Consider the following 24,637-nt stretch of genomic DNA (forward strand, 5'->3'; position numbering starts at 1 on the left):
GTAAAGTCTATGCATTTTCCCTTACATACTGGGAACTGGGGGAAGGGTTTCTTCTCAGCTGTCATTCCATATAGAGTCAGAGGGTTTGGAGTGCTGGATCTTGGTTCTTGACTGAAGGAGAGAAGAGAAAGACTGCATTGATGGTTGGGGACAGGAGACGGCTAAGATTCAGCATGACTAGTAGTCTGTCAAGGGTAAAATAGTTTTCACAGAAGCCCAGCTTGAAATCTTTCAGCTGTTAAATGTAATGTTTTCCTTTCAGGTACTGGATTCTGAAGTTTCCTGCGGAGTTTAATTTGGATCTTGGTTTGATTCATATGATTGAGGAATTCCGGGAAGTAGCTAGTCAACTGGGATACGAAAAGCACGTCAGCCTCATCGACATATCCAGCATGTAAGATGGCACAAGCATCTTTCAAACTTGATGAGTCTACAGCTTTGAGGCAGGATTAGTAATGACCCCACTTGACCTGAATCTGTATAGGTCCAGAGTTATGATCTGGTTCATCAAGATCAGCCTTGCTGCAGTGCACACAGATGTACTGGATGCAACTCCACTTCTAAGCTACAGTTTATTTGTAAAATGAGAAAGTGCATTTCTCATGGGATTAGGATAGGCATCCAAAAAGCACATAAGATAGCATGTGGAAGCATTTGACACATAACAGATTCTTAGTATTTAGTTACTGAATCTGAATCTAGTTAGTATCTCCTATGCCTTGGCTACTTAATGTGTGGTCTTCAGATCAGCAATATTGGCATCTCTGGAGTGTTCATTGGAACTGCAAATCTTGGGCCCCACTTGCTGAACTGGAATCTGCACTTTCTTCTTTTTCTGGCACTGGGAATCGAATCCAGGGCTTTTCCACTGAGGTACATCCCCAGCCTTTTTATTTTTATTTTTTTTTTAGTTTTGAGACAGGATCTTACTAAATTGTCCAGGCTGGGCTTGAATTTACAATCCTCTTGCCTCAGCCTGCTAGGGTGCTGGGATTACAGGCATGAGCCACCCTGCCTGGCTGGAATCTGCATGTTAATAAAGATCCCCAGGTGATTTATACAGTAGTTCAAGTTTGGAAAGCCTTGTACCATGGTGCTTCTGAGGTTGGCCTAAGGTTATACAAATGTTGACTATAGTGATGCTGTGAACTGGTTTGTTCAGTGATAAAAGAACTTTGTGTTAGACTTGTTTCCTATGGACTAGGTAACTTCACACAGAGAAATTTATTTCATGATCCTATGTATGGTTACCATCTTGCAAATGGATGTTCTTCTATCTTAGGCATTCCTACCATAGTCTCTTTACATGAAATATTTCTTCAATAGTGACTGATTGAAGAGTCATCTGGGATGTTTGTTTAAAATATATGTCATTTAGGTTCATTCCTAGTAAATCAGAATCTCTGGCAGTGAGGTCCAGGCCTCTGTTATTGGAATATTTTTTCCAGATAATTTATATTTTGCCAAAGCGTGAGAATCACAGCATAGCATTTGGTGGTTTCCATGCACCTTAAATCACCATCTGTATCCTTCCAAATTTATATACCTATCCCTGACCTCTCCTTTATGATCCAGATCTTGCTTGGCTGTAAGGAAAACCAAGCAAGAGACTGGATGGGTTAGAGCAAACCTACTCTATCTAGAAAAACAACTCAAAGTTTATGTTCTACTGGCAATGGGTCAGTGGTTTTCCCCTTCATATACAAAGGACAGTGCACGTATTTTGCATAAGCTCTTGGAAGCAGGCCAAGTGTTACAGAATCCATAGATTAACAATGTGCATCGAGTGAAATGGGTTTCAGCACACTGACCACACTCAACCTTCTTTTCTAGTCCTTCCTATGATTGGATGAGAAGAGTCACACAGAGGAAGAAAGTATCCAAGAAGGGCAAAGCCTGCCTGCTGTTTGACCATCTGGAGCCCATTGAATTGGCAGAGCACCTCACTTTTCTGGAGCATAAATCTTTTAGAAGGATCTCAGTAAGGAACTTGACATTTATTCTTCCAAGGATAACAACCACGATGCCAACTTTCCCAAGAGCCATATTTTCATGCTGTGAAGTGTTGGCAGCCCCTGTCACTGTGCTCTGCTGGAAAAGTGCCCTTAATTCACAGAAACAATCCCTTTTAACCAAAGATAAACATTATACTGTCTTTATTTTATGGCTCTGGAGCTATATTTCTGTGGGTATTTTCAGTGTCTCCTTTCATAGGACCAAAGCATGATTTTTCTAAGTACTCAGTGGAGATTTAACCATTCAAAGTTTTCTTAGCACCATTGACTTCTCCCACGTTAACATATTTTGCCAGGCCCTTCACTTGGAGGAAAAATATTTAGGTTGAGATTTGTATAAACACTTAGTTATGGGTATAGGTAGAAAACAGAAATTCTGTCTTAAGGAGAATCTCAACATCAGAGTTTATTTCCCAGTGTTAGAGACCCTGGATTAAGTTTTCTTTCTCACTCATCTTGATAGGGCTTTGTTCCTTCTCTGTATCCCCTCTCTTCCTTGACTGTGGTCTCTTCTTAGCTGCCTTCTTTTCATTATCTACTTGTGCTGGTCATCTTTCCACACTGGTTGATAATGAGCCATCTGCTCAGCTTTGTCTCATCAAGCCATCTCCTCTGGGGAAGTTCTTCCTCTTCCTTTTCCAAGGTACCAGAACCTGAATGACCTTATTGCTTGAAAAGAATGCCAGCTTAATTAGAAGAAGCATGAATTTCTAAGACTGATCTTTCACTAAGCAAGATCTTTCATTAAGCAAGATCTTTCACTTGCTTGGAGACAACTTTAATAACTTCCCAAAGCTTTAATGATTCCCTTTAAAGCAGGGAAAGGGAGGAAATCATCGCATATAATAGAAGGATCATACATATTTCAAGATGTCCATGCTAAATTTTCTGAGACTATGTACATTCTGCCAAAGAGGGGCCTTCCTTCATCTGATACTTTTCTTATCTCTTTTTTTAAATCTTGAAACAACTTTACAAAATACTTATGTTTGAAGTTGTTATATTTATATTCATGTATTCGTTTCTTGTTCTTTAGTGTATGATATTGTATCTTAAACTTTTTGGATCATTGGAATCACTGGTAGTGTATTAAAAATGAAGATTCTTAGAGATACTAATACCTTTTGTCTTGGGTGTTCCCTGGAACCACCATTTTAACAAATGACCAAAGTGGATTTTATGATTCAGTAAATTTGGGGTGCTCTGAAATAGAACCTTACCCTTTTCTTCCTCCCCTCAACACAGTGATAATGTGTGTTTTTGTGTATACAGCAGTGGTATTGGAAATGAAGCAAAATGACCTGTTCAAGGCACTTACCCATTTAACTTGTAGGTTATCATTACAAATGGAATGAAAAAATTGTTGTTGTTATAAAACACTCTCTTCTGTGCAGCACTCTACTTTTTGATTTTGCAAAAGCTCCATTATAATTCAGAATCTCTGAATCTTCCTTTACTAGTTCACCGATTATCAAAGCTATGTTATCCATGGCTGCTTGGAGAATAACCCAACCTTGGAGAGATCTATTGCCTTATTTAATGGAATCTCTAAGTGGGTCCAGTTGATGGTTCTTAGCAAACCTACCCCCCAGCAAAGGGCAGAAGTCATCACAAAGTTTATCAATGTTGCAAAGGTATGTCTGGTAATCAGACTGGGGTTCTTGGATTCTGGATGTTCTTTCAATCTATTGAGAAAAGTCTTATTTGGTATTTACAATATACGGACAATGAATGATTAAACTACTCATGGGTAACTAATGAGCAAATCATACTTTTCTTAGGCAAGAAGATTGGTTTTAAAAAGCAATACTTAGCTTTTCCATCAAATAATTTATATAATTTTCTGACAGATTCTATTTGCACTTCATTTTAAGTCAACACAATTTTTTACTGTGTCTCTGTTATTTAAATCATGCATGAGATTACCTGTGTCTCAGAAAGTTCAGAAAAATTTAAAAATCCTGACAAATTATTAACGTTAACATTTTTGTTGCAGAAGCTCCTTCAGCTCAAAAATTTTAACACCTTGATGGCGGTGGTGGGAGGCCTTAGTCACAGTTCCATTTCACGCCTCAAAGAGACCCATTCCCATCTTTCTTCGGAGGTTACAAAGGTACAGTGGATTTTGATCTTAATTGTAAGTAGACACTTGTAAATTGTTTAGGTATAGTACACCCCTAACAAATATCACTCAGAATGGGCCCCAATGGTAGGCTGCCCGTGGGGCACAGAATGGGAAGGGAACAGCCACACTAGCTGAGTCCACCTGCAAAAGCAGGTCAGAAGTTCTGATGCGAATCCTGTCACATGTGATTAACATACTGTGTGAACAGTCAACAAATATCTATTTCATGCATACTCTGTGGTAGACAGTGTGGTACACATGGAGGATACCAGACGAATACGACAGAAATCACTCTCACACTACCTTCCTGGAAATAGAGTCATTGAATGGCCACTCCACTTATAACTCTGTCCTTGATACAGCAGAAGATACAAAGGAAGGGGAAGATACGGGCCCTGTATAGTAATACTGAGCTTTACAGCTGCCTTGTCAGAAACACATATAATTTTCTGCCATATTCCTTTCCAGACCACATTAAAATTTTTTTTCCTTGTTGAGCAAAAAGGACCATTTTATCCTTATGAAATAGTCCCTTGTAAGACTGTACTTCATTATATTGATAAAGACATGTTCAATTTTCAGTTAAAAAAGGAAAAGTCTAAGTTGATTAAATAATGATGAAATATATTTTCTAACATACCTGGAAGTCCAGAGGCAGAGCAGGATTTAGAGATGGTCTGATCAGAGCTGTAGCTCCGTTTCTCTGCCTTCTTAGGATTTTATGTGGTTTTGTTTTGTTTTGGGTTTTTTGCTTCCTTCTGATTGGGTTGTTTGTAGCAACAGCAAAATCATACCCCCTTGTTCATGAAAGTTGGGGATAGGCAAGGCTTCTTACTTCAACCCTGTCCTTATGGGATTACAAACCTTCTAGTGTACAGATTGGTTTGATCTTGTGTTGCCGGACCAATCAGAAACTAGAGGCATGGAATTTCTATAATGGTAAATCAGAACCGGTTCTTGGTCCTGTGGGTAGAAACAACTTTGTCTATGAGCTGTTTTGGGAAAGAGAAAACTGATCAATGCTGGGATCTATTAGGAAGATCTGGTTGTCGAAAAGAGCCACCAATGATTTCTCCATATAAGGAAGAGGAAGTAAACCACAGAGGTACTATTGTTTGACCTCAAATTTTGCAGTCATTCCAAGTACAATGGCACTCATTATGTGTTTAATTTTCTTTTAACTTTGTACTAAATTCCAACTGAAAAGTAAAACAAATTTAAATGTCATAAAGAATAAGATTCTGACAGGGGCCCATAGAAGCTTGGAATTATGAGTGTATCTGTAAAACTTATTTATTTGAACTCCTTTTTCTTATAGAAAAGGAAATTGAGATCCAAAAACTGAATTGATTTGTTCAACTTCATCCTAGTTAGTGCAGAGTCCAAAAACCACAGCTGCTTCACATTTTAATGTGACTTTTTCTACTCTATAACATCACAATGTCCCAGATTCACCTTCAGTTAATATCTGGAATGGAACTTTCTAGAAGTTTTAATATGTCATATGCTTAAATTTGTAAACTGTAATATTTTCATGAATTGTAAAATACTACGTATCCATGATTCCATTTACATCCCAACATCATTCGTAGGTAGGCAGAGGTGCCAGCTATTTCTGATTTGTAGCAGAATGGAACAAAATGTCCATCTCACAGCCAGACCTAGTACATTTTTCTAACTTTCTTTTTCTTGGTTACTATTCCCCTGCTTCAATGTTGGTGCAAGTGATACTTCTCTCAGTAGCTGAGGAATTTCCTAGCCACATATTACAGGCTCTAGGGGTGGGCAGAAGAGAAGACTGTTTGAAAATTCTACTTTTCCATTTGTTCCCAGAACTGGAATGAAATGACAGACTTGGTCTCCTCCAATGGCAACTATTGCAGTTACCGCAAGGCCTTTGCCGACTGTGATGGTTTCAAAATCCCCATCCTTGGAGTACACTTGAAAGACTTGATAGCAGTCCATGTCATTTTCCCAGACTGGATGGAGGAGAACAAAGTGAACATTGTGAAAATGCACCAGCTCTCCGTTACCCTGAGTGAACTGGTCTCCCTGCAGAATGCCTCTCACCACTTAGAGCCCAACATGGACTTGATCAACCTGCTCACCGTGAGTTCCAGGGGACTACATTTGTGTTAAATAACCTTTCTGCATCTCATGCTCTAGGGAACATGGAGAGATGTATGCCAGCCATTCACTTTGGGGCAAAATTGATTTATGGGTCAGTAGATGAGAAGAAATCTCAAAAGATGAGGAAAAAGGAACCCTACACCTATAACCAGCATGACTTGAGACTATACTCTTGGGGCAAATCAATTTCCTTTTGTGTGGACAGGCCCAGCCTCTGCCCATGCACTCCCGCTTCTGAAGTTGCTAAAGAGGCTCCTGAACATCCTCAGCCCCTTGCTCTTCCTCAACACACTCAGCCAACTCATTACCTCCTTCTGCTCCAAACCTGTGCTTCTCTTTAGCCTCACTGCACTGCTTTCATCAAAGCCTGCAGTGATGCACGGACCTCCTGTGTGACCTCCTATGGCCACCTTCAACTTCCCTAAGCCTCCAGCATATAGTTCCCAGCCTGGAATTTGAGGACCTTCAGGACTCCATCTCTGACCTTCAGTATAGCTTCTTTTGTCCTCGCTCTCTTCCACATCATGCCAGCCTTTGAGAAATGTTGGGCTGCATGTACTTCTATCATGAAATGCTGCCTTCCACTTCCTGGGCCTTGTACATTCTCATAAAATCCTTTCCCTCTGCATCCAGATGGCTGGCTCACATTCAGAAGTCTCATTTTTAGAGCAGTCTCTGTTCGCTCTGCAAAAGTAATGTGTTGGCCTTGGACTTTATACCTCTTTGACTATAGGAGGTGTCACTTTGCCATTATATTCTTTCTGTTTACATGCCTGATACATCACATGCCCGACACTTTCCGTAGTACCTGGTACATTAGGAACTCAAATAATGTGAATGCTACACTTAAGAGTGAGGCCAGACAGACAAAAGGACTTCATCTACTGCTTGTGTTTGTTGGCATTTCTGGTACACTTGTTTATCTGGTTTTCAGGTTCTAGAACTTTTAGATACAGCAGGTGTATGAAGGAGAACATTTCTATTGGCTTATTCTTTGCAGGGAGAAAGAAGCACCCACCACATTTCCTCACTTTTGCTTTAACAAGGGAGGGACTACTTCCTTGTTTGGGGTTATAACACTGTGGTCTCTGAAACTTGATTGTGATACTGAATTGATTCTTTTCCTTTCATGTCTGCTGAAAAGAACTACATGTAAGCTCTGACAGCCAAGTCCCCTAGGGCTGTTGAATTGGAATAGGAGTGTGGTTCTGGCAATTCCACTGTTCCTCGATAGTGAAATTGTTTACCGAAGAACAGGCTCTTGGTGTAGAGAATAATGCTAGTTGCTCTGTTATCTTAAAGCAGAGGTGTGTAACAGACACACAAAGAAAATGCAGCTCTGTTGGGGCGGAGTTTGTGTAACAAATAGAAAACAGACATTCTTTACATGAGGGGGCAACTCACAACACTCGAAGCACCTGCATTTATTAATCATTTGCTATGTAAATCTGTTTCCACGAATAAGTAACCAGTGTGGCAGTCATAATTAGACTGCAAACCGCAGGCACAGGTGATGTCTGAAGACCAGTCCCAAGGGCTGGCCTCGGTTTCAGATGTCTGTGTAAGGGCTGGGTCCTTGATGTCAATCAGGTGCCTACATTTGGGCAATGCTTGATCCAAAGGAAAGACTATAATGGAGCAGGAAGATTAATTTTGAGTTATAAACTCATCAAGTAACATTATGAAAAAAAAATTAGCTATTTAGAGAGGTATTGAGAATTGTGAATGAAATTTCAGGGGTATAAATGGAAAACCTACAATCCAGAAATAAAAGCAAAGACAATTCCTCTTTTTGTTATTTTTTTTTTTTCAGACAAATTCTTGCTACGTAGTCTAGGCTGATCTTGAACTCAATATGTAGTCCAGGCTGTCCTCAAACTCTCAATCCTCTTGCCTCAGCCTCCCAAGTGCTAGGACCATAGGTGTGCACCACCATGCCTGGCCCTAATTTCTTTTGCTGGGAAGAAAAGAAAAAAGCAAAAGGATGCCAGAATCCCCACTCCTTTTCTCTGTCTCTTAGAGATACTGAAAATTTTATATGTTTGCAATGCATAGTGATTACATTCTGCTTTGGGGTCTGATATATACACTTATTGCATCTTGATTATTTTTCTTCTACCCCTTCCTTCCCCAGACTACCTTCCCATCTCTACAATCCACCTCCCTGTTTCTTATCATGGCTCTTTTATTTTGCTCTTTACATTATTTATAGCTTGAGTCTCTCATATTAGAGGAACTATCTAATATCTAACATTTTGTGACTGACATTTCACCTAGTATATGGCCTTAAGATCCATCTATTTCCCTACAAGTGGCTCAACTTTATCCTTCTATATGGTTGAGTAGTACTCCAGTGTGTATAACACCATATTTTCTTTTTTTGTTTGTTTGTTTTTTTTGTTTTGTTTTTTCTTCAGGTACCGGGAACCGAACTCACGACCTTGCGCTTGCCAGGCAGGTGCTGTGCCGCTGAGCTAAATCCCCAGCCCCAACACCATATTTTCTTTATCCATGAATCTGTTGATGGGCATATAAGCCACTCTGTGATTTAGCTTTTTTGAGTTATGTTGCTATATATGCATGTATATTATGACTTGAGCTCTTCACAAAGATACCTAGGAAAGAAATTTCTATTTTTAGTTTTTTGAGGAATCCTCATACTGATTTTCATTCTGGTGTACTAGTTTACATTCTCACCAACAATGTAGAAGGTTCCTTTTTCCCCATAGCCTCACCAGCATTTATTGTAGTGGTGGTGGTTAGTTTGTTTGTTGAGTCTATGTAGTCCAGGCTGGCCTTAAACTCATGGCAATCCTCCTGGCTCAGCCTCCTAACTGCTGGGATTACAGCAATAGTTGTTTTTTGGGTCCTTGATAATGGTCATTCTTACTGGAGTAAGGTGGAATCTCAGTGTTTTAATTTGCATTTCTCTATTGGCCAAAGATGCTGAATATGTTTTCATGTATTTCTTGGTCATTTGTGTTTCTTCTTCTGAGAAATGTCTATTCATTTCAGTTGTCAAGTGCTTGGTTGGGTCTTATGTTTTGAGGTGTTTACATTTTTTTTCAGTTCTTTATATGTTCTAGACATTAGTTCCCTGTCTGAGGTGTAGCTGGCAAAAAAATGTTTCCTATTCTGCAGGTTGTCTTTTCACTATGTTGATTTCCTTTACTGTGCAGAAGCTTTTTAATTTGATATAATCCCATTTGTTGATTCTTGGAATAATTTTTTGCCAAGCACCATAGCACAATGTTGCCCATCACAATGTGGTGGCCCAGTCCTAAATGGAAGGTTCTGCTCTTAGCCCTGCCTCTGAAGTTATTCAGCTGTGTTTCCATGTTCACTAGTCCTGGCTCTGTCATAAAGCCTCTGTGCTTGTTTGGGGGGCGTCTTGCAGTGCTAAAGTGCTATGACTCTAGAAGTAAAAATTAGTGGAACTCTGAAAGCAAAGAGTGACTTGTAGTCCTGGCCCACCAGCTCTTGAGGACAGCACCACGAGCCTATACATAAGTTGCTAGGCATCAAGTGAGTTACCCCTCAAAGCCAGAATCCCTTCTCTCTCCTCATCATGGAGGAGTTCAGTGCACAAGGAGGAGACACACCCATTCTTCTTGGCCCCTGGGGAGCTTGCTCCTCACTGTGAGGTCTGAGATGGTCACTGCATGTTCCTCATCCATTTCTCATCTGGTCCAGTGCCCATTGCACGAAGCATGTGCCTATTCAGATTAGAACCATGTGATGGGCTGCAGTTTCTCAAAGATCCAAGTCAAACTTTTGCCTGCAGTGACTGTTTTCATCTGAACATGCCCCAAGATACAGTAACCAATATAGGACTGAGTGACCTGAAAGATAGAAAATAAGAACTCTTCAGTTAAACAACAGTTATTAAAGGCTACTCTGCAGTAGGCTGTCCAGAAATGCTTCAATTTTCTTTAATAAGTGTTGCTGGGCATGGTGGTACATGCCTGTAATTCCAGTACTCTAGGAAGCTGAGATGGGAAGGATTGCAAGTTTGAGCCCAGCCTGGGGGAGGGGCAATGAGACTATCTCAAAATTTAAAAAGGGATGGGGATGGAGTTCAGTGAAGAGGTCCTGGGTTCAATCCCCAGTACTGCCAAAAATAAAAATAAAAATAAAAATCACAGCACTTTTCACATACATTTCTTTGGTAAACTCTCACAGATGTCCTCTATGCAGCCTGGGCTCAGCAGTAAGGATAATGCTATCTTTTCCCTTTCTTTCTTACAAGTGAAGAAACTGAGATTCATAAATGACAAAAGGCTAGCAAATGAGAAACTTCTGTACTCCAGCTTAGGGCATTTTTTCCCTTGTGTGGTATGTTAGTCAGCTTTCTGTCACTATAACAAATACCTGAGATAAATAAACTTATAAAGAGAAAAGGTTTCCCAGCACTCTAAGAGCCTGAGGCAGGAGGATTGCAAGATTGAGCCCAGCCTAGATGACTTGGTGACTTACTGAGACCCTATCTCAGGGAAAGACAGAGAGACAGAGAGAAAGACAGAGTGACACAGAGAGAGAGAGAGACACTGGGATTTTCTTGCAGCTCATTGTTTGGAAGGTTTTGGTCCACTGATTAATTTGTTTTGATCCTGTAGTGACAGTAATCTTAGCAACAGCACATGGCAAACAAAAGGTGCTGATCTCATGTCTGGGAAGCAAAGAGAGGGAGGAATAGCAAGTTGTTGAGAGCCCACAATTCCCTTCGAGAGTGTGTCCCAGTGTTTCAGAAGTCATCCAAGCCTTAATGTTTCCATGAGGTCACAATAGCACACTTGGGCCTTTGGAGGACATTTAAGATCCAAACTAGCTGGGTGTGGTGGTACATACCTATAATCCCAGCACTCCGGGAGGCTGAGGCAGGAGGACTGCAAGGTCATTGGGCAATTCAGTGACTTAAGAAGACCTAGTCTCATAGTAATAAAAACTTTTAAAGGGCTGGGGATGTAACACACACACACACACACACACACATGCACACACACACATACATCCACACACACACACAAAGATTCAAAGTATAGCAGGTGGTTTGTTTTAAATGAACATGTTATTTCTAATGTAGGCATACTACTAACATCTAATTTACTTTACTTCACATCTGTGCAAAATAATACATCTTTACCTCTTGGCTTGCATGATGGTGCATGCCTGTAATCAAAACACTCTGAGATACTGAAGCAGGAGGACTACAAGTTTGAGCTCAACCTGGACAAATTACCAAGTTACCAAGACCCTGTCTCAAAATAATAAAAACAAACAAAAGTCCTGGGAATATAGCTCAGCACGAAGACCCTGAGTTCAATCCCCAGTGCCACAATGATAATAGTAATACCTCTCTTTCCTAATCATGGACATGTAGTGAAAGAATTAGAGGACAGGATTTAAGAGAGCAGGACTACGTCACCTTTATCATTGTGTTCTCAGCCCTCTGAACAGTGCAGGGTATGCGAAGCAAGAGGGCCACACCCCAAGGTATCGGGCTTGGGTAGTTTCTTCTTTCAGGGACCATCTGGAATCAGGAGCTTTGAAAACCGAGGCTTCTGTTTCATGATATACAAAACAGTATAATTATTTTCAGAGTATTTTTAGCCTGATCCGTTACTTTTACTGTTCTGAGTATATGCAAATAACTGGAAAGCCCCTGTATTTTTATGGTCTCATTTAAAAAAAGAGAGAAGAAGAGTTGCAAAAATGATGAGTGGAGGGAGTTTGATGCCCAAGTATATTTTAGTGTACAATAAACATGTATGCCAAAGTGAATCCTAACATGAACACTAAATCTGTACCCATCTTTGCTGAGACAGTGGACCAGAACATTTGTCAGAAACATCCAGAGTCCGCAAATATGCTTGACCCACATGGGAACCCTGTCCCTAGGATCACAAGTGTGTGTAGCACATGGAACAGGCCACGCTTTGGACAGGTCCTGAAAGCCCAAAGGTTTGAGACAGGAGGTGGCCTTGTGGGTGGCAGAACAGTGAGGGCAGAAGTAGCCCCAGCTGCAGCTTCCCATTCGCATGTAAGCAGCCCGGCATGGCCTCAGGCTGCGGCACTGACTGGAAGCAAACCCTGCAGCTGTGACCCTGTAAGCAGCCCAATGGGGCGCACATTCACCCATTTCCCCTTCACCGCAGTCCTGAGAGGGAGCTCTGACTTGTGATTCCCGTTTTACAGGTCAGGAGGCTGAAACTCAGGGAGGTTAACTGCTCACGCAGGTCATACCACTGGGAAGGAGAAAACAAACACGGAGAAGACAAAAACATTTCCATGTCTAGGTGTCACCTGTCCAGTTGACGTGGAAAATACCCAAGAAAGCTTTGCGGCTTTTGCAAGAGCATCTCCTGACTTAGTGTGTGGCTTGTCTGAGTTTCTGGTTGGGTGTCATGGTGCACCTGTCATCTCATCAGGAGATGCAGATGCCTCACACTCAGCCTGGGACTTAGAGGCTGAGTCAGAAGGCAAGGATCGTGCTCCTCAAGGTCGTGATTAACTCCTGATAGCAAAGAACTCTGAAGGGAGAAGTCACTTGGTTTTCTCTCTTTATTTATGGAACCCTCAGACCGAACCTGCAAACTGGGATGAGGGCACAGATGTGGGACAGATGTGCTACCCACTTTCATGAGGCTTCCCACTCAACAGAGTCATCTGTTGGGGAATTCAACAAATGGTGGGCAACTGCCAGGGGAAAATACGTTTTATTCTACCCATGTGGAATTCTAAAAATTGCCAGTCGCAAGTGTTTAAATATTGTGTTATTTCACATAAAGCCCCAGATTTCTGACTTGACGGAATAGAAGATTTTGGCCACTCGATATCATTTGTCAGTCTGACAGCAATTTGCCATAGTCCAATAGTGGCTGTCCCTGAATCATCACAGATCAGACCTCTCCCAATTACTTGCCTCACACACAGCTGGTGTCAGATCCCATTTAGCACCACAAATTTCCCTTACTATGGAGCTAGGAGGAAAGATCTCCAGGTGAATTGTACCCACAGACTCTTTTCAAAATAATACATTGTAGTACCATTGTAGTATCTCTGTTAAAACATTGCGTTTGAGTTGGGCTCAGTGACACACACCTGCAATCCCAGCTCCTGGGGAGACCGAGGCAGGAGGATCTCAAGCTCAAGCCCAGCTTAGGCAACTTAGTGGGAGCCTGTCTTAAAATAAAAGGGACTAGGGATGTAGCCCAGTGGTAGAACACTTGCTAGCACACAGGAGGCTCTGGGTTCAGTCTCTAGTGTCAGGGGAGAAATCCCTTCATGCATCCCACCTCACTTACATAATGGGCTGGCTCCTAAAGCCAGTGTTTGATCCTAGGCTGCTCCATGGAATCTCTCCTGTTACACATTTACTGCGCTGCCTCCCTGAATGATTCCTGTAGCACTAAGCCGGGGGCAACCAACCTCACATGTAGCGTGCTTGTTGTGGACATATCTTTTTGTGTTTTAAGTCTTACTCAAATAAACTGTCAGGCTTTTCAGGGTAGGAAACAATTTTGCAGCATTTTGTATCACCAGGACTTAACACAGTGTTTTAAAATAATAGAAATTGAGTTTTTTCTTTATTTCCACAGTTCTTTAATTAAACCTTGGAGACAGCATTTCTTACATTTAATTCTTACTCTATGCATCTGTCCTTGCCTTTAGTTTGAAAAACCTCAAGTATCCTTTGTCTGCTGCTCAGAACCTAGCAGTTAGGGGTGGAATGGCACACAACTGTACTCCCAGCACAAAGGAGGTTGAGGTAGGAAGATCGCCGTGAGGTGAGTTCAAGGCCAGCCTAGGGTACATAGTGAGACCCTGTCTCAATACCACAAAGAAAAAGAAAAAAAAGAACTTAGCACTTAGCAGCTGCTCTGTAAATGTGGAGGAACTGAGTGATGGTTCTTAGTGATGCTAATGATCACATCAGGATATTTTCCTTTTTTGTACATTTTGTTTTCTACCTCTGTGTACCATCTTTTTCTTCTGCATTCACTCGAAGTTTTGAACATTGGATTTAAATGTTGAATTTGAAAAATATTTCAGCAATGTAAACAGAAAAACATGATCTAACACAATTATTTATCCTTTTTAATTTCATGGTAGCTCTCTCTGGACCTCTATCACACAGAAGATGATATTTATAAACTGTCACTGGTGCTGGAGCCTAGAAATTCTAAATCGGTGGGTACTGTTTTCTCTCTAAGGGTCAGTTCTAAGCATCATTATTTGTCATTTATAGTAAGTGGTGGTTACAGTGGTATTTTGTGTTCTACAGATTGAAGATTGAATATAGATTTTTAAAAAAACTATATTATTCCCATTTTACCAGTGGAACAGCTTAACTTTGACAGTTTGACAATTATTTTTTCCTTCATATAAGACAGTAATGAAGAGGAAGAACATTATTCCCATTGCTGTTTTATTATTGATTTATTTCTTGTATCCTCTGTAATACACCTACACACAGGACCCAAAAGAAAAAATTATCTTAAAGATGAGTTATAACTTTCCAAGCTTTGTAAACACACACACACACACACACACACACACACACTACTCAACATGAAATTAGATTTAATAAATTTCAAACACTTTAAATCTTCTCTTTTAGCATTTAACTTAACTCAGAATTTCAATATCACACTAGACAGTGTCTCATTTAACTGATGGCTGACGCTTAGTAAATAAACATTATATAATGCGATCGAGACAGTGGCTGTAGTAAATGTATGCTGCTAAATTTTAGGCGTTTTGCTCTAACTTACAAACATGCCTGGGCTGGGGATGGCTGTGCATGCTTGTAACCAGCACTCTGGGAGACTGAGGCAAGAGGATTACAACTGTGAGTCCAGCCTGGGCAACTTAGGGACTTAGGAAGACCTTGTCTCAAAATAAAAACTACAAAAAGGGCTAGAGATGTGGCTTCGCGTGAAAGCCATAGGTTCAACCCCAGTACTACACAGGCGGGGGGGGGGAGGTATGAAAGAAAAACAGAACAAAGAAGCCAGGATGAATTTAAAATTCACAGTGAAAGCATGATTTGCATGTTGAAAGGAAAATAAAAATGTCTGTCTGCTTCTAACAGTCCTGCGAGATCTGTTTTCTTATAAAGCGCCGAGGCACTGCTCCTTGCCTGCTGAACGGCGTAGCTCATTGGCAGCAGTTTCAGCCTGAGTCTATTAATACTTCTGCGCTTGCGCCCCTGGGGCTGGGGCAGCAGGGCGCCAGGGCTGCTCTTGTGGACACCACGTCTCGGTCACGGTCCGCAGCACCCGGGGCTGAAACCGGAGGGTGGCTGGCTCCACCCGCGGGTCCCCTCTGCTCTCCCCAGGGGCCGTGTACAGCAGAGCCCTGCGGGAAAAGGACTTTGTTTCCAGGGTACTGTGTGTGAAGCCGCACTGCGCCTGCGCGCACAGATTTCCCACCTCGCCCTCCTTCACCAGGCGCCATGATTGTTGAGGGTGCCTGGCCTTGTGGGTGGCATGGACCTACTGTCCTGGGAGCTCAGACACTGGGCCTGGGAAGTGCAGGGGTCTTACAGGGGTCTCACAGACAGCAAGTTACCACGGGCGCTTATCTTTCACGCCTGTGTGTTTGCCGCCATCCCTATCAGGGACAGGGTAGGAAAGGCCACTTTGGCGCGTTCCTGTGCTTTGTGCTCCATTTAGGGCTGTTTTAGTTTATTTTTAAGATAAAGTTTTGCCGGTCTTGGGAGACAATTCCATCAAACACAGAAAAATCACTTAATGTGTTGTATGAGTAGACGTTTTCAAAGCCCCTTCCCAGTGATAAAATGCTATGAATCTATGCACATTCCCCAAACTCTTGTCTCTTCTCCGAGTGGAGCATTGTCCTATTCGATGTGTGTAATAAGTAGAGATCTTATTACATAAATCCTGATTTCCAGACAGGATTCTGTTACTAGAAGCCTGTATCTTAAAATGCTCACAGTTGAAGCACTGGATGACCTAATCTGAAGAGTCTCAGAGTTCTGGGTCTTTCTCTGTTCACAGTGTCTCACTCTTGTGCCTTAGTGCCTCAGTGGTTTTCATGGCACCCTAGATCAAAACATAACAAACACCCAGCTTAGTTCCTGTCTCAAAAAATACAGGGTTAAGGAGGATGTAGCTCAGTTCTAAGGACTTGTGCTTGATTACCAAGACCCATGTACACATTAGAAAAGAAAAGGAAATGCTTGGCAGTTCTGCTTATAGATTAATGAGGTCCAAAGAAGTTAATAAATATTTGTGTTCTAACAATTTAGAAAAATTATACACTTACATGGAAAGGCAACTAGTATTTTTGTTTCATTCTTAAATAATCACACTTACCAATGGATGTGTGTGCATACTTTTTGGACACTGTACATTTTCTTATATCCTGGAATTAGATTGGATGTCCTTATTCCTTGTTCCATATTAATTGTTTTTTCACAGAGATACTATATTATTGAAAGATATTTAAGCCAGGTGTGGTGGTACATGCATATAATCTCAGCACTCTGGGAGATTGAGGCAGGAGGATTTCAAATTCAAGTCCAGTCTGGGTACTTTAGAAACTTAGCAAGACCTTGTCTCAAAAATATAAAAAGTGCTGGGAATATAGCTCGTTGAGAAGGTTCTGGGTTCAATCCCCAGTTTTGCTAAATGAATTAAAGAAAGAAAGATAGAAAAAAAGCTATTTAGTATGATCTAATGGTGAACTGCCCACTCTTTCAGAGTGGTAGATCTTGTGATGTCTGCATTAAGGATGACCGTATTTCACTTGGAAGATTGAAATATCTATTTGTGTGCTCTGAATTTACTGCAGTACTCCAGCACACATTGTTGTACAGGGTGGGAACACGAGTATATCCTTTTAGCAGATTGATTAGATGAAAATATTGATTGAAAGAGCTATGGAGTGTGTGTGTGTGTGTGTGTGTGTGTGTGAGAGAGAGAGAGAGAGAGAGAGATTCAATGTGTGGGTGAACATATGCAAATGATGGATCATTTTTAGTCCTATTGATAGCTCACAGAATACCAGTAACACCCACCTCCCAACATCATTAGGGGTTTAAATGAGTACACTTACTTTTTAATTCCTCTTACAAAAATATTAATCCCCAACTCATTAACAAATAACCTTCTTGTATAGGTTTGCCTGTGTGTAAACTATGAATACTGTATGAGGGTCCCAAGGCAGAGAGAGGAGGATACAAACCACACAGCAGGCTTAGCTGCTCCCCTGATCAGATGGATGACATGTTATGATTGTGACATGCATTACTGCCACCTTCTTCCCCACATTATTGAGGGAGAATGTCTTGCACCATGGACAAACCTGGTGGGAAAATGTACAGAAAAAAAGTACACCAGGAGGGGCAGAAAGGCTAAAGATTCCCACAGCAGTCAGACGGGAGTAAGTGCATTGTGCAGACCGGAGGACATGAACTTGGCCATGCCCTGGTGCCCATTTACTACAAGCATCTGCAGATGCAAATGTATTCTGAATATCAAGTAGTAAAGAGTGGACTAGTTATTATATGTTTTGTATCATACAAAATACATGATCAACTGTTTTATAGGTGTTTGAGAATGATTGAGTTCATCATGTTAAGAGAAGTGAGACTCAGAAAGACCAGTATTACATGTTTTCCCTAATATGTGTAATCTAAAACAAAACAAAGATGATCTGAAAGTAGGAAGACTATTATTTGACAAGAGAACAGGAATAAGAGGGAAGGGGAGGGAGAGTATTAAGGGGGATAGATGCCATTAAAACATACCATTTGCATGTATAAAAAATAAAATACAAATCATAAAAAAAGATTCAGTGGTATTTGGAGAACTTGGATAGGATATATGAATGGGCTGAGAGTGCTTTATTTTTCTGCATTTAAAAATAGTGGAACTGCCAAATGTGGTAATCCTGGCATTCTGGGAGACTAAGGCATGAGGGTCACAAGTTCAAGCCCTACCTGGGCAACTTTGGAAAACAAAATAAAAAAGAGCTGGGGATGTAGGGCAGCATGAGGACTCTGGGTTCAATCCTCAGACCCACAGAGGGGAAAAAAAAAAAAAAGCTTAGGCTTCTACTGTACAAAATGGGCTCTCTGAATATGTATTTAGTTACAGATTAGATTCCATTCACAAAAGGTGATTGTTGAATGGACAGTTTAGTGCTGCATAATGTAAATTTCTGCTGTTATTATTAATGTACGAATTGTCTTTCCCCTTGTCCCTAGTCCTAGTTGTGCAAGGCTCGGTTGAACTGAAAATTGTGTGTGTTTTCTTTCAGCAGCCTACCTCCCCTACAACGCCCACCAAGCCTATGGCGCCCCTGGACTGGGCATCCGGGGTGATGCCAAAGCCAGACCCCACGGTCATCAACAAGCACATAAGGAAACTAGTAGAGGTATGTAACTGAGGGAGACTACCCAGTGCTAGAAGGCTCCTCTCTCTTTCCAGAATGTTCTGTGATTACCAAGAGTTAGATTTCATGGACCAGATGAAGTCCATGAAATCAGCTCTCTGGTAGGTAGGAAGAATTTAGCCTTTAGGGGAGAATCTATCAAAAAGACCCTGTCCCCCATCTTGGCAGTGTGTTCTTATTTGCCCACATACTCTAAGCTACTTCCAATTGCTTTCTTTCTTGCCACCAAGGGGAATTAGAATCACTCACGAAAACCCACAGGGGTCACAATGATATGTCACAAAAATTACTTGAGGGCAGGAATACACCCTGTGAGTTGGATTGTTTTACTTGCTGTGTATTTTCAGGGTTCTGTAACATGGCAGTACAATGTTATTGAGGTCAGAAAAATCACCTAATGTAGGACGAGGCTTGGTCAGAATTTTTCACACAGGAAGAAGAGTTGAACCATTAGTGTGGGGTAGATGAATACATCTCAGGCATGGAAAATGTGATCCTGAATTTAGCCTCTAATGGACCAGTATATCCCATGGTATAGTAGGATTGAGTCTATGTGCTTTTTGCTGGGAAAGGATGTTTAAAGAAAAAGAAAGGATGTTCTACATCTTGGACAACCCAGGAAGCTGCGAGGCACTGAAAAAAAAAGACTTTTATGGAGTATGTGAGGCAGCAGGAAAAAGAGTGGTGGGGAAGGCCTTTCTGCTGAGGGAGGGGGCTCAGAAGGCTTCACCCGATCTTAAGATGATGTGGTATTAGCTGAACCAATTTGCAGCCAGGGAAGGCGAGGCCAGGATGTGCCTGACCTTCCCCAGAAAGGCTGGCTATTTACTTCACCTACTTGATACAAGCGTACCTAATGTCTCATATCCTAGGAAATTAGCAATTAGTTTAGTGTTTTCCAACCTGAGAGATTTGTTTTTAAAAAAAGAAGTTTCATTTGCATTTCTATACTTATTAAGAGAGTTGGGTACCCTTGAAATTAGCTATTTGCCTTTTTACTTTAGTGACTGCCTGTTTTATGTCTTTGCTCTCTCATGTTGCAAATAATTTGGTGTCATTTTTCTTTAAGTGTGCTACTTGAGCTTTTTTGTTTTATGTATTTTGTTATAATAAAATACCTTTATGTCTTCATATATTTTGTATTTTATAATAATTAAATATCTTTATATCTTCTGACTTTAATATCATGCTAAGACAAACCTTTCCCACTCAAAGATTTTGAAACATAAGATTTTCATGTCTTACTTCTGTTATTTTTATAGCTTTATTATTTTGCATATTAAAATATTTAATGCATATAGGATTGTTTGGGAACAGTTTATTTTATAAGATTATTAGCATTTTAATTTAACAGCAATTATTGGAAAATTCATAATTTCCCTGTGAACTTGAAAAGACACTTTTTGATATTGCCTGGATGTATTTCAAGACTTCACTCTCTGTAGTAAGTTGTACTATGTTGTTTTTATAAATATAGCTTTGTAGAATGGTTCATTTCTGAAAGGGCATGTTCTTTCTCACTATATCTCATTCTTAACAATTTTAGGGTATTAATAAATTCATTTCTATTGGCACTGTAGATATAGCATGTTCAGTTAAAACAAATCCCTTCTCTCAAAATAGGTAGGTAGGTAGATAAGTGAATAGATGGGGAGATAGATAGGTAAATAAAAATTTAAAACTTCTCACTGGGATTTTGATTGGCATTGCATTCAACGTATGCTTCCAATATTTGAGATAATTTAACATTAAAGCTTGGCTTTCTATCCTCATGGTATTAGTTCCCCAAGCCAGACTCCTACTCAATCCTGAGGTCTCTGTTTAGACTTTGTTTTTGCTGAGAATCTTTCTTAATCTACATTCCCTGTTTCATGGTGCTATATTTTTATTCTCTACACATTACTTATCCTTGTGTACTACAAAGGCTTCTGGATTTAGTTATAGATTCTAAGCTCCTTGATAGAAAGGAAAATACACTATCATACCTTCACAATAACAAGTTCAGAGCCTGACTCATAAATCATCATTTAATAAATACTTATCTTTCTTTTGTAGTCTGTGTTTAGAAACTATGATCATGACCATGATGGGTACATCTCTCAAGAGGATTTTGAAAGCATAGCTGCCAATTTTCCCTTCCTGGATTCCTTCTGTGTACTAGACAAAGATCAGTAAGTTTTAATTTTGGTTTTTTTTTTTTTTTTTTTTTTTTTTTTTTTTTGGTTTTTCTCCGGTACCGGGAACCGAACTCACGACCTTGCACTTGCCGGGCAGGCGCTTTGCCACTGAGCTAAATCCCCAGCCCTTAATTTTGGTATATTTTAATAACACTGTTTTAAAGCAAAAAATAATTAGAGCAAAAAATTACCTGTAATTTACATCTTGATGGCTTCAGTCTTAGTGCTTTGGTGAGGCAAGTCTAACTTCTCACTGGGATCTAGTTTTGGGAAAATCCTGTGCATCAGTGGACCTTAAAATTCATTGAATGGGGGAAAAGGAACCCTTTTCCACTGTTGGTGGGAGTGCAGACTGGGGCTACCACTGTGGATAACAGTGTGGAGATTCCTCAAGAAACTAGGATTAGATGTTCCATTCAACCCAGCTATTCCCTTCTGGATATTTTTCCAGAAGAACTGAAAACATCATACCACAGCAATATATGTGCACAAATGTTTATAGCAGTATAACTTGTCATAGCTGTATCTTGGAAACAACCCAAATGCCCAAAAAATTAGCAGAGCAAAAAATTACCTGTATTTTACACCTTGATGGCTTCAGTCTTAGTGCTTTGATGGAATGGATAAAAGAGATGTGGTCTTTTTATACAATGGAGTATTACTCAGCTATAAAGAAAGATAAGCTCAAGGCTTTTATAGGTAAATGGATGCAACTAGAGACCATCCTCATAAGTGAAATAAATCAGACCTGCATGTGTAAGCATTGTATTGTTTCACTAATGTAAGAAACTGAAAGAATAAATAAAATCTGAAAGATACAATAGATATTGTGCCAGTTAGTCCAACAGGAATGAGAGGGCTTGGGGCATGGTCTGCGTTCTCCCTCTGGCCAGACTGTCATCTCCATCGAGGAGTCCTGGGTAATCATGACTATGGAGGAACAAGAAAACAGCCTGTTGCTAGTCACAGGTGCAAGTCTCTCGGTCCTTCTTTTCAATCCTGGCCTTCCTTCCAGCCATCATACCTCAGTGAAAGGAGTCACTGGTGAGGAGGTAATATGCTATTTTTGACAACCCTTAGGCTGTAACTACTTATTAGATCCTTCTTGCATATCTCTGTCTTCCTGAGAAACCACTTTGAAGATACCACCATGTATTACAGCAGCCATTGATATTTTCCTACTAATCAATCCATAACTGTGTTAAGTTTGTAATGTTCCTATCCTATTTCATAATGTATGTTTATTATTATGTGTTTCCTACAACAACCATTGAGAAGAGTTAATGATTTTTCAATAGGTCACTCATGTATAGCTCTATTTATTTTCTTTAGAAGCCACTTTGAAGATACCAAAGTATAGCACAACAACTCTTGATAATCTCCTACCTCTTTTGTTTTCTAACTCACTATTATTTGTCTATTTGTTTTCCTGAGAAACTATTTTGTAGATAATAATATGTAAAACAATAACCATTGATAATTTCCTACCATTTTGTCTGTAATTTGCTAAGTCCCCCCTATTATTATGTTATCCTTCTTTTATTCTTTAAAAACAAAAACAAAAACAAAAAAAACAGTAGATATTGTGAAAGAGAAAGAAACTGCTTAAAAGGCAAGAACAAGTGGGATGGGGGAAAGGAGAAAAGAAAGAAAGAAGGGGAAAAATATATATATATACACAAGATGGCTAAAATGATTGTACTACTAATTTATATTGGTTTATTGAAAGGAACAGTTAATACTTAATTGTTTGATCAATTTTTCATGCCTGTATTTGTTCATCTGAGCAACTACTTTGAAGATAGCAATATGCAATATAACAGCCATTTTAATTTCCTATTGTCTTGTTTTGAAATTCTGTATTGTTTTTAAATTTTTAATACTCTTTAAAATTAAAAAACTCATTGAAGATTTTTTATTTTATTTATTTTTTATTTTAGATTATTTACGATCTCTATAAAAGCAGATGCTAGCTGTAGATAGCCAAGTAGCCTCTGTGCTTTATTTCAATTGATCAAAGTTGCCTTAATATGCAAGTCAAATTTTTTTCTTGACCTTCAGATGAGTCCTGAAAATTTTAATAGCTTTAAAGGCTAAAACTCAACTCACTTAAAAAAATGATCATTTAAAAAATAGCTGCTGCTTGGCATGGTGGCACATGCCTGTAATCCCAGCACTCGGGAGGCTGAGGCAGGAGGATCGTTGAGAGTTCAAGACCAGCCTGGGCTACAAAGTGAGCTCAAGGCCAGCCTGAACTGCATAGTGAGACCCTGTCTCAAAAAGGAAAAAAAAATTGCTGAGAAAGCCTGATATTAATAACTGGATTAAATTTTAATTGTGTGAGATTAGTTCCTAAATGAAAAAAATCATCTGTAATGAACTACTGAATTTTATGTTAATGAAATATTCAAATTAAGTCACATTAGACACTTCTAATATTTTTATTGGCATGAGAATTTTTTTAAAAAGTGAAATCTGTAATTCATTCAACATACCAAGTAAAGCTTTGATACATAAACACTACTATTTAAAATCTTAAATTTGTATTCATTATGTACCCCAAGCAATGAATACTTTAAAATTAAATCATGTGAGGAGAAACAAATTCCCTTTACAAATTCAAATTTAAGTTATCTGCTAACTATCCACTTCTTCCCTTAGTTTGTTACTGTAAGTGATATGTAAGTAGGACATGGATTTAAAATCACTTTCCCATTTTCATTTATTTTCTCTGCTGGTTCTCTAGACAGAATATTCTCTGAGGTACTGTTTTCCAAACTATGTTACACAGAAAGGCATTAATTAGTCAAGTGTGGGAAATGCATGATGAAATCTAATAGGTGGGGGTGCTTCTCTTACATGAATTCCTCCAGCTTTTAACAGGCCACAGTGTGTTGTGCTCTCCTAGAGGATGATGGGCTAACTCATTGTTTCCCAAATTTATTTGCTTTTTTTAATTAAAAAAAAAACTAATAAAACAACAGTGAAGACAAAATCAAGACAACACAAAAACAACAAAAATGATACATAACTTCAAAACAAAATGACAGGAACTAACAGTGGTTGCTACATTACATACTGTTATCTTCAACAGAGTTGCTCAGTCCACCGGACATATGAATGTGAGATTGATCAAACAATCAGAGACAGTAACAATTTAAAAAAAACATTGGGAATGATGCAAAGCTGCACCATACGAGATGGTAGGAGCTCAGCAATGGTTCTTATACTGCATATTGTTTTTTTCAGATCAGTTATGCTGATAACCAAATTCAAGCGTGCAAAATTGGTCAAGAAAAAAGAAAATTTTAAGCATTGACTGTTCCTTTCAATAAACCACAGACATCAGCAGTACACCTATTCCAGCTATCCTTATGTATACATATAAATTTTGTTTTTCATTTAAAAAAAACCCAAATAACAAAAACAAATACATAAATAAAACAGCATAGCGAACAATAAAAATGTTACAGAATTTCAAAACATGGTGATAGGATATTAACAATGGTTGTTATATTACCTAATGTCATCTTTAAAATGGTTATATATATAACCAGATATAGGTATGCAAGATGGATCAAACAATTATACATTAACAGTTCCTTTCAAAAAACCAACAGATATTAGTAGTACAATTATCCTAGCTATCCTGTGTATACTTATACATATATTTTCCTCTTCCTTCTTTTTCCTCTCCCCTCCTTTATCCTAGTTGCTCCTTCCTAGTTGAGCAGTGTCTTTCCTCTGTATTTAGCAAAGAACCCTCT

General features: G+C 39.5%; 1 protein-coding gene across 8 annotated transcripts in view; it reads left to right on the forward strand.

Annotated features, from left to right (window-relative positions):
* The window catches only part of Rasgrp3 (RAS guanyl releasing protein 3 (calcium and DAG-regulated)), a 107,140-nt gene that overhangs the window by 67,207 nt on the left and 15,296 nt on the right, over window positions 1-24,637 (forward strand). For 7 of the 8 annotated variants that reach the window (XM_005390851.2, XM_005390850.2, XM_005390854.2 and 4 more), the window contains 8 exons: window positions 263-394; window positions 1,834-1,981; window positions 3,476-3,649; window positions 4,012-4,128; window positions 5,974-6,249; window positions 14,383-14,460; window positions 18,559-18,675; window positions 20,749-20,864. In XM_005390851.2, coding sequence (XP_005390908.1) covers window positions 263-394; window positions 1,834-1,981; window positions 3,476-3,649; window positions 4,012-4,128; window positions 5,974-6,249; window positions 14,383-14,460; window positions 18,559-18,675; window positions 20,749-20,864 — 1,158 coding nt within the window. The remainder of the gene's footprint in view (window positions 1-262; window positions 395-1,833; window positions 1,982-3,475; window positions 3,650-4,011; window positions 4,129-5,973; window positions 6,250-14,382; window positions 14,461-18,558; window positions 18,676-20,748; window positions 20,865-24,637) is intronic. The other variant, XM_005390856.2, reaches the window with a different exon arrangement.

The sequence above is a fragment of the Chinchilla lanigera genome, unplaced genomic scaffold (genome assembly GCF_000276665.1).
Source record: "Chinchilla lanigera isolate Chin_1 unplaced genomic scaffold, ChiLan1.0 scaffold00040, whole genome shotgun sequence".
NCBI lineage: Eukaryota > Metazoa > Chordata > Mammalia > Rodentia > Chinchillidae > Chinchilla > Chinchilla lanigera.